Source organism: Zootoca vivipara, chromosome 14 (assembly GCF_963506605.1).
Source record: "Zootoca vivipara chromosome 14, rZooViv1.1, whole genome shotgun sequence".
Taxonomy (NCBI): domain Eukaryota; kingdom Metazoa; phylum Chordata; class Lepidosauria; order Squamata; family Lacertidae; genus Zootoca; species Zootoca vivipara.
In genome coordinates, this window is record NC_083289.1 from 52,792,153 (window position 1) to 52,802,455 (window position 10,303).

Below are 10,303 nucleotides of genomic sequence, written 5' to 3' on the forward strand. Positions count from 1 at the left end.
ATGCTGTGCCTAGCAACACTCCCCGTTACAGAACTATTAAAAGTTGCAGAAGCTCCGCAACCCCCAAACACACACACTTAGCCAGAGCTGTGGGGTGGGGGTGGGGAGGCTAGCTGGGTTTTTTGCCCCATGAAGCCTCCAGAGGGGGGGGGCTCCCAGCCTGTGTGTGTGTGTATGTACGCGAATAGGGGTGGAGGGGGTGTCCAACTGGGTCTTTGACCCGTTTGAAATAAAGCCTAGTTTCGCCCCCGACTTAGCATCATCCAGTCCCCCCACCAGGTAGCTTTATCCAAGCCCTTCTCTCAGCTCACCTGTGGCATCAAGGACATATGCTACCTTGCAAGGCTGTTCTGACGAAAACAACGCCATCAATACAACCCGATGTTCCTCTAATGCTCTCTAAGGCAGCCATCCTAAGCGTATCCACCAGGAAGTCCTGCTGGGTTTATGTATTGTTTGATGTACAGTAGTATTATTGTAAACCGCTGTGGTTGTTTTGTTTTTAAAAACAAAAAATAAATAGCGGTATATATGTATATATATATATTTAAATTACTAATACTGTACGTAAGAAACTGAGGAAAGGGTGACTTACTTCTGAGCAAAGATTCTTGGGATTGCAAGTGAGACAAAGCTAAGACCACGTTCCTCCCTTACAGGGGAGCCAGCGCCTCGCACCTAGCAGGCAGGGCTTATTCCCGAGCGGAGACGTTTACCTGGCGTATCTGGTCTTCTGGAAATCCAGGAGGCTGGACACGAACATCTTTTTAATTCCATCAGAATCCAGCTTGGGTGGTGTTGGAAGAAGAGGAGGAGGAGGAGGAGGATGGAGGCCCAGGGCAGGAGTGATGGAGGAGGCAGTAGGGAGAGACCCCCGTCCTCGGATCCTCGGTGTCCCGCGAGGGGGTCCCGGGTCGTCCCAGCCACAAAGAGGCAGCCTCCCTCCGGAGCAGGCAGCCCAAGGAACTTCATCCGCTCCTCTGCCTGAGCTGGTCGGGAGCAAAAAAGAACTGCCCCCCCCCCAATGAAATCCCACTTCTTCGCGTCTCCCAACGGCAGGCAGGCAGGCGATCTTGATTTTCAGAGGGAGTTTAATTTTTTGTAATTAAAAAAAGAGGAGGAAGGGGGCAAAAATCCTGGCCATTCTGGGTCCCTCTCCTGCAGCCCTGTTGCGCAGGGGGAAGAAGCAAGCAGCACCCCGCCCGCCAGGAGGGTCAGGAGCCAAAGAGCGCATCCAACAGGCACAGTTTGAGCGAGGAGGAGGCGAGCCAAGGAGCCGCGCGCTGAGTCGTGATCGCGGAATAACAAGATGATTAGCGCTCTGGAGGAGGGAAGAGAGGGAGGAGGAGGAGGAGGAGAGAGGGAGGAAGGAAGGATAGATGGATGGATGGATGGGAGATGGAGGGGAGGGAGGGAAGGAGGGACCCCCCGGGGGGCTCCAAGTGGCCGGAACAACCGATCCCCAGCCGCCTGTTGGATCCCAATCTGCGTGAGCAAGGGAGCTATAAATAAAGGCAGCCCGGGTGGTATAGTGCGCGCCCGCGGATCAAATAGCAGCGGATTTGGATTAATAAGGGCTGGGCAGAGAGCCCAACTGCGCGCGCTGACAGCTCGTCCGACGCACTTTGCCCCGCCTCACCAAGAATCCGGGGAACCATGGTTTGTTAAGGGTGTTGGAAGTTCTAGTTGGGGGGGGGGGTGTCCTTACTCCCAATACCCTTAACAATCCACAGTTCCCAGGATTCTCTGGGGGATTCCTCCCCCAGAACTACGACTCCCAGCATCCCCAACAAACCGCACTTCCCAGGATTCTCTGGGGAGGAGCCGTGTCTCTGGTGTGCTTTAAATGCAGAGTGAGTGCCTGCTTTTAAAGCACACAGTTCCCCCCCTAATAATAATAATAATAATAATAATAATAATAATAATAATAATAATAATAATAATCCTGGGAAGTGTGTCTTCTTGGGGATGTTGGGAGTTGTAGTTCTGTGGAAGCAAGCTACAGTCCCTAACTCTCTGAGGGTTTCAGACCCATCGGCTTCTCTCAACTCTCAAAACCAGCCAAAATTGTTTATCTGGGTGTGGCAGCTGTCACTCACATGCTGACAGCTTCTAGGAGCCACAGGTGAGAGCTGAGTGCAGTTTGGGGACCAAAGGTGGACAAACCACCCCAGGAGGAGCATGATGTGTCCCCCACCAGAGGTGGTACCCCTCTTTCTGAACGCCAGTTGCTGGAAGCCACAGGAGGGGAGAGCTGCTCTTGTGCTCGGATCCTGCATGCTGGTTTCCCCACAAGCAACTGTTCAGCCACTGTGAGAACAGGATGCTGGACTAGATGGGCCCTTGGCCTGATCTAGCACGACCTTCTCGTGTTGTTACGGAGTGGATCATTTTGGCCTAATGATCTGGGCTGTCCAACAATGGCCCACAGGCCGCTTGGGGAGGCGGCAATGATCTCTCCTTCTCTGGAGATAGGGAAGCAGAAGCTGGATAGCTGTCTCTCGGGGGCGGAGGAGTCACAAGGCCAGTGTGGTGTAGTGGTTAAGAGTGGTAGACTCATAATCTGGGGAACCGGGTTCGTGTCTCTGCTCCTCCACATGCAGCTGCTGGGTGACCTTGGGCTAGTCACACTTCTCTGAAGTCTCTCAGCCCCACTCACCTCACAAAGTGTTTGTTGTGGGGGAGGAAGGGAAAGGAAAATGTTAGCCGCTTTGAGACTCCTTAGGGTAGTGATAAAGCGGGATATCAAATCCAAACTCCTCCTCCTCCTCCCTTCTTCTTCTTCTTCTTCTTCTTCTTCTTCTTCTTCTTCTTCTTCTTCTTCGCAACTCTCTGAAATTCTGGCTGTTTGGCGTGGCTTTCACCGATGTGGGCAATGCACCAGAAAGCCTTAAAAGGCTTGTTCAGTATGCATTGATTGTTTATTTACCTTCATCTCACACGTGCATCGTTTAAATTTTATTAGTATTAGAGTGGCTAGGGCAACCCAGCCAGGTTGGCAGAGTATAAATAATAAAATTATTACTGCTATTACTACTACTACTACTAGTAGTAGTACATTTATATCCTGCCTTTCCTCCAAGGGAAGATGGTGCCTAGTGAGTGCATTTAGACCCAGTTTTCCTGCCTACCTCCAAAAAACCACCCCTCTGGCCTGAGCACCAGAGTGCAGAATGCTCATAGTTCTGCGCTGAAGCAACATTTCCTCTATCCTGTCTTTACCCATCAGCTTATATTCTACCCTTACATAGCAGTGGATGCATTCCAGTTGAATCCACTGGAGGTTTTGCACTCCAGCTTGCTCTCTCCTTTTGCTCCAGTACCCTTCCAAGGGTGGGCTGTGAAGCAAAGCATTCAGGGTATGAAGCTCAGAAAGCTTCCTCCCTCCCCTCCCCTCTCCTTTTTTTTTTTGAATCCATCACTTCTGAGAGCAACACAGGCTGGCTCTCTCAGCCTCCTTCCAGGCTGCTCAGCAGTGCGTGATCCATCCCGGAAAAACAGCACAATACAGAATGGCTGAGAACATAGTGGTGAGAGGAGAGGAGGAGAAAGCCGTTTTCCCATTCATTCAGCAAAACAACAAAACAACAAAAACAGGTCAGCTTTCTCTTGGCACATTTGACAGCAACCACTTTCCCAGGCGAGGGCTTCTGCTCTCACAGGAAAACAGGATTACAGGTCACATAGGCTCCAAGAGTTGCTCTTTAGCGCAGACATTCCCTAGTTTTTGATCCCTTGCAAATCATCCTGTGGACTATGTCCCTACATTTTTTCCTTCAGGGGTGCACTGTTAATGCTTTGTTGGTCTGAGTTCCTACTTGAGCAAGGGGGGGGGAGAGAAATCCAGCTCACCTAATTGGCCAACACCAACAAAAAATTGCAATCCCAAAACAGTACAGGGATTCCTAATCTTGTGATGGGGCTCCCCAACTAAGAACGGAATACAAAAACGTATCTGGTTTGTAAGTTACTTATTTCATTAAAAATTCATATACAGCTTGATTGTAAAGGGAAAGGGACCCCTGATTCGAACCGCCAACCTTCTGATCGGCAAGCCCTAGGCTCTGCGGTTTAGACCACAGCGCCACCAGCGTCCCTTACAGCTCAATTGTAAAGAACCTCAAAGGGATTGGCAAAAGGAGTAAAAGGTTAAAATAATGGTTGGTGACAACTATTTGAAATGTTCAAATGGTTAAAATCCGTGATAACTTAAACCTAAATCAGGGGGAAGTGTGTATAAATACACTTTTATTTGTGGAAAAATAACAAAAAATGCACCATATTAGGAAAACTTACTGGGGGGGTGGGGGAGGAAATGTGGATATTAGGCAGAAAGGCAGACAAAATGTGTGTGCTGAGAGCAATGCCCCCTCAAATATGATGAATTTCTCAGGACTTTAAAAATAAATGAATCACAAACTGATGTGGAAATGAGGAGAATAGCGGGATAATGGATTCAAACTTCAAGAAAGAAGATTCCACCTAAACATTAGGAAGAACTTCCTGACAGTAAAAGCTGTTCGACAGTGGAATTTGCTGCCAAGGAGTGTGGTGGAGTCTCCTTCTTTGGAGGTCTTTAAGCAGAGGCTTGACAGGCATATGTCAAGAATGCTTTGATGGTGTTTCCTGCTTGGCAGGGGGTTGGACTGGATGGCCCTTGTGGTCTCTTCTAACTCTATTATTCTATGATTCTGTCTAATGGGATTGATCAGATGTGCTCTTCCCTAGTTGCCCCAGTGGTCCTTCAGGGATGAAATCCCTCCTCACGTCTTTGGCTCTCAGATCTTTGATTAGGTTGTTGTGAGAATTATGGAGCTATAGTTCATACAAACCCACAACCGCAACGCAGGTATCTCAGCTAAAGCATCCATGGCAGATGACCAACCACCCTCTGCTTACAAACCTCCAATGGGCCCATCTCACCCAACAGCCTCTTTTTACAGAGGCCAACCAGATGTCTGTGTGAAACCTTCAAGCAAGGTCCAAGCCCAAGAGCCCTCTCCCCTCCTGTGGCTTCCAGCAACAGAAGCATTTGCCGCCTCCATAGATGGCACGCAGGGACGGATTCACATATAAGCTAAACAAGCTTTGGCTTAGGGCCCCACTCTCTTGGCAGCCCCCCAAAAAATTAAAGGAAAAAAACCCTAGGATGTACATTTCCAAAATAAAAAACAAATAAAATAAAACCTTCCTACAGCAACAGTGTTTTGTGTTCTGTAGGCTCCTAGGATGTAAGTCATGGGCCCCGCCTGCTCCCTAAAATATCCCTGGTTTGCTCTGTTCTATATATAGGGTGGCTACATTCTGCATGGACTGGTAGCAGGGCAACATGGGCAAATGGCTTGAGATACCTATGAGGTCCATCAATGACCATATAGCATATATTCAACACAAAAAACAGTGACAATTTGTTGTTGACAAAGGACAGCTGGACATATAATGGGCCCCATTACCTTCAGTAGCTTAGGGCCTCATCCTTCCTCAATCTGGCCCTGATGGCATGCCTGGAGGGCATTTGGACCCGAGTCTCTCTAACCCTTAACCCTTGTCCCAGGGTTCAACCTGCAGCATCTTCACAAAGGCCCTGCCTGAAACTCTGGAGAGGGGCTGCTTGTCCGTGTAATCAATATAGAGTTGGAAGGAGCAACAGCACAAGACTCAGCACAAGGCAGCCAGCAGTGTTTTGAAAAAAACATGCTGAGCATAAACAGCAGCTTTCTTAATGCTGTGCTGGTTATTATATTTTTAAAAACCTGCTCCTTTGGCTACTCTTCCACCAAAAATGACCTCCGTCTTCCCTGCCGAGTTCCTTAATGACACTAAATCTTATGTTGTTTTTTGTGGTGCAGTTCTGTGTTGAGTGTTAAGCACACTGTTAAGACTTCCAAATTAATTTAACTCTTGGCATCGGCAGGATCTAAGCCCCGGATTCCCCTGGCCTACCGGTACTAGCATGACTTGACTTGCTCCTTCGAGCAGGAATTTCCAGTGCGAAATGCCTCTCTGTTTTGATCAACACCACAGCAGAAATCTTGGCTGCAGCTCAGTGTAGCTGTGGCAGGTGGGATGATGAATCTTCAGGTTTCTGTTCCCTGAGATGCCTTAAATACAGTCTCCTTGGTTTCCGGACGTGTCTTTAGGAATCAGTATTATTCAGCTGCTGCTGCAACCTGGGGGGGCAGGGCAGGGGGGAAAACTCCTTTATGAGCTTCAGAGCAAGCAGAAAATAATCTCTCCCAGGTGCTCCTGCTATGGCAACCCCAGCCCTTAGAATTAAACGATGGAACTCGCTGCCACAGGAGGCTGTGATGGCCACCTACTTGGATGGCTTTAAAAGAGGATTGGACAAATTCAATGGCTTTCAATGGCTCCTAGCCACAATGGCTCTGCTCTGTCTCCATGCTCAGAGGCAGCAACGCTTCTGAATGCCAGTTGCTGGAAACTGCAGGAGAGAAGAAGGCTAGGGTTAGGGTTAGTGGCCACTGTGAGAACAGGATGCTGGATGAGATGGGCCACTGGCTAGAGCCAGCAGGTTCTTTTTATGTATTTTGTTGTTTGTTGTTGTTTAGTCGTTTAGTCGTGTCCGACTCTTCGTGACCCCATGGACCAGAGCACGCCAGGCACTCCTGTCTTCCACTGCCTCCCGCAGTTTGGTCAAACTCATGTTCGTAGCCTCGAGAACACTGTCCAACCATCTTGTCCTCTGTCGTCCCCTTCTCCTAGTGCCCTCTATCTTTCCCAACATCAGGGTCTTTTCCAAGGATTCTTCTCTTCTCATGAGGTGGCCAAAGTCTTGGAGCCTCAGCTTCACGATCTGTTCTTCCAGGGAGCACTCAGGGCTGATTTCCTTCAGAATGGATAGGTTTGATCTTCTTGCAGTCCATGGGACTCTCAAGAGTCTCCTCCAGCACCATAATTCAAAAGCATCAATTCTTCGGCGATCAGCCTTCTTTATGGTCCAGCTCTCACTTCCATACATCACTACTGGGAAAACCATAGCTTTCACTATACGGACCTTTGTAGGCAATGTGATGCCTCTGCTTTTTAAGATGCTTTTCTAGGTTTGTCATTGCTTTTCTCCCAAGAAGCAGGCGTCTTTTAATTTCGTGACTGCTGTCACCATCTGCAGTGATCAAGGAGCCCAAGAAAGTAAAATCTCTCACTGCCTCCATCTCTTCCCCTTCTATTTGCCAGGAGGTGATGGGACCAGTGGCCATGATCTTGGTTTTTTTGATGTTGAGCTTCAGACCATATTTTGCGCTCTCCTCTTTCACCCTCATTAAAAGGTTCTTTAATTCCTCCTCACTTTCTGCCATCAAGGTTGTGTCATCTGCATATCTGAGGTTGTTGATATTTCTTCCGGCAATCTTAATTCCGGCTTGGGATTCATCTAGTCCAGCCTTTCGCATGATGAATTCTGCATATAAGTTAAATAAGCAGGGAGACAATATACAACCTTGTCGTACTCCTTTCCCAATTTTGAACCAATCAGTTGTTCCATATCCAGTTCTAACTGTAGCTTCTTGTCCCACATAGAGATTTCTCAGGAGACAGATGAGGTGATCAGGCACTCCCATTTCTTTAAGAACTTGCCATAGTTTGCTGTGGTCGACACAGTCAAAGGCTTTTGCATAGTCAATGAAGCAGAAGTAGATGTTTTTCTGGAACTCTCTAGCTTTCTCCATAATCCAGCGCATGTTTGCTATTTGGTCTCTGGTTCCTCTGCCCTTTCGAAATCCAGCTTGCACTTCTGGGAGTTCTCGGTCCACATACTGCCTAAGCCTGCCTTGTAGAATTTTAAGCATAACCTTGCTAGCGTGTGAAATGAGCGCAATTGTGCGGTAGTTGGAGCATTCTTTGGCACTGCCCTTCTTTGGAATTGGGATGTAGATTGATCTTCTCCAATCCTCTGGCCATTGCTGAGTTTTCCAGCTTATGTATTTACGATGGAATAAATAAAGATGCTTCTGGACTGAACAAACATGTGCAGTGGGACACTGTGCCCAGTTCTGTGGGCACTTGAGGTTCACAGGGAAAGCTGGGAAAGTCTAGTGAAAGCTGTGATTAGTTGTGATTCCTTCATTGCAGGGGGTTGGACGAAATGAGCCTTTGGGTCCATTGCAACTCTACAATTCTTTGATACTGTAAGTCAGTGAGAAGAACAGCACCTTGGACAGTGACAAGCGTCTGAAGAAAGATGAAGGATTCTCCTTCTAAGAAGGCTGCAGAGAGATGTTGTCTCAGCAAGGAGTTGTTGTTGTTGTTTAGCCGTTTAGTCGTGTCCGACTCTTTGTGACCCCATGGACCATAGCACGCCAGGCACTCCTGTCTTGCACTGCCTCCCGCAGTTTGGTCAAACTCATGTTCGTAGCTTCGAGAACACTGTCCAACCATCTCGTCCTCTGTCGTCCCCTTCTCCTTGTGCCCTCAATCTTCCCCAACATCAGGGTCTTTTCCAGGGAGTCTTCTCATGAGGTAGCCAAAGTATTGGAGCCTCAGCTTCACGATCTGTCCTTCCAGGGAGCACTCAGGGCTGATTTCCTTAAGAATGGATAGGTTTGATCTTCTTGCAGTCCATGGGACTCTCAAGAGTCTCCTCCAGCACCATAATTCAAAAGCATCAATTCTTCGGTGATCAGCCTTCTTTATGGTCCAACGCTCACTTCCATACATCACTATTGGGAAAACCATAAAGCAGAGGTTGGATGGTCACCTGCCAGGGGTGGCCAGTTGTGATTCCCGCACAGCAGGTGGTTGGCCTGGAAGAGCTTTGGTATCCCATTCCAGCTCCCTTGGCCACCCAGATCCTGTTCCTATTCTCCTTGCTATGGCTTTTCCTGTAGCCCAACCTTAGCCCTATAAATGTATATACATACACACACACATGCGCAAGCAACTGTTCTGTCCTACAGCCCAACTGTGGGGGTATAGAGAGAGAGAAATATTATATGTACAGGCATACATAGGCTATCATATACAAACAATCATTTCGATAATCAAAATCTGCAAGCTATGCAAGGACCAAAGGCGTTGTTCAGCTACCCAAATGTGGTGTAGGAGCAGTTTTATCAGGATGCAAGAGGTATTTCTGGGTTCAGCACTTCAGGCTCACAGCCTTATTTCTGGTTCCTAGGCAGATCAGTGCCACCTACCTCAGCAAAGGTGATTAAGAACACAATAATCAGAACAGCCTAATCAGCACAGCCTCTAAATGGGGTGGTTGCAGAGCTGTTGTTCTCCATTCTTATTAATTAGCAAAACACTTGTCATTAGGACAATTGGAGGGGGTCAGGTGTGGGAGAGAGGGCTCTTTGTGGTCTCTTTGGGTTGCTGTTAGCTTGTCCATTAAAAAAAAATGTTCCATATCTGTGACGTCCATGCTTCAAAAAGATCCATATTGAGAATTTTCCAGTACTGGGTTTATAAAAAGTTTTGTTAGACAACTCTGGAGCTCCTGGCAAAATGTAGGAAAGTAAAGCCATTCCAGGATCTGGTGAGACAGATTGTTTGGTGATCTGGCTTGTCAGCTGGAAGATTTGGTTGAGAAAGGGAGACCCAGATGGCACAGTTCAGGGTTAGGAGGAAACTGAGAGTCCACAATCTTCCAAGGGACTCTGTCCACTGCCAAATAGCTCTTGCCATCAGAAAGTTCTTCCTAATGTTTCATTGGAATCTCCTTTCTTGTAGCTTGGATCCATGGGTTCTGGTCCTCCTGTCTGGAGCAGTAGAGAACAATCTTGCTCTGTATTCCATATGACTGCTTCTTAGATATTTGAAATGACCAGCATATCTTCTCTCAGTCTCCTCTTTTCCAGGCTAAACACACCCAACTCCCTCAACCGTTCCTCTTAAGGCTTGGTTTCCAGACCCTTGATCATCTTGGTCAGATCAGAAGCGGGGAAGTCAGGAACAGAATCCGGTCAGAAACCAGCAAAGTACAGGTGGATCTGGGTCGGGAACTAGGAGTCATATCATGTGCTGTGAAGTCAAGAGACAAGATTATATTGAATACCTGCAGTTCCTAGATGGAGCTAGGGTAAAAGCCTGCAAATCATAGAAGGAGGAGGACAGAACCTGTGAAGGAAGGAAAGGAGGCAGATAGGAAGCCAGCAAGCAGGGGTGGAGTCAGTGCAGGATCTGTCCACTCAGGCAGGAATGAAACCTGGAGCCATTTGGAGTTGACTGGTTTGCTCAGATCTAAGTACTGATTATCAAGCAGCAGACAGTCTGAAAACTGGTCAGAGCAGTAAAATATTGGGGTTCCAGCTATTCCCATTGTGGGAACCCCCAGTAGCCACCCAGC

The 10,303-nt window shown here is 47.9% G+C and overlaps 1 protein-coding gene across 1 annotated transcript in view; it reads right to left on the bottom strand.

Annotated features, from left to right (window-relative positions):
• MMD2 (monocyte to macrophage differentiation associated 2) overlaps window positions 1–369 on the bottom strand; it is a 31,597-nt gene extending 31,228 nt beyond the window's left edge. The window contains exon 1 of the mRNA XM_035131586.2: window positions 312–369. Coding sequence (XP_034987477.2) covers window positions 312–369 — 58 coding nt within the window. The remainder of the gene's footprint in view (window positions 1–311) is intronic.
• Window positions 370–10,303: the final 9,934 nt, after the last annotated feature.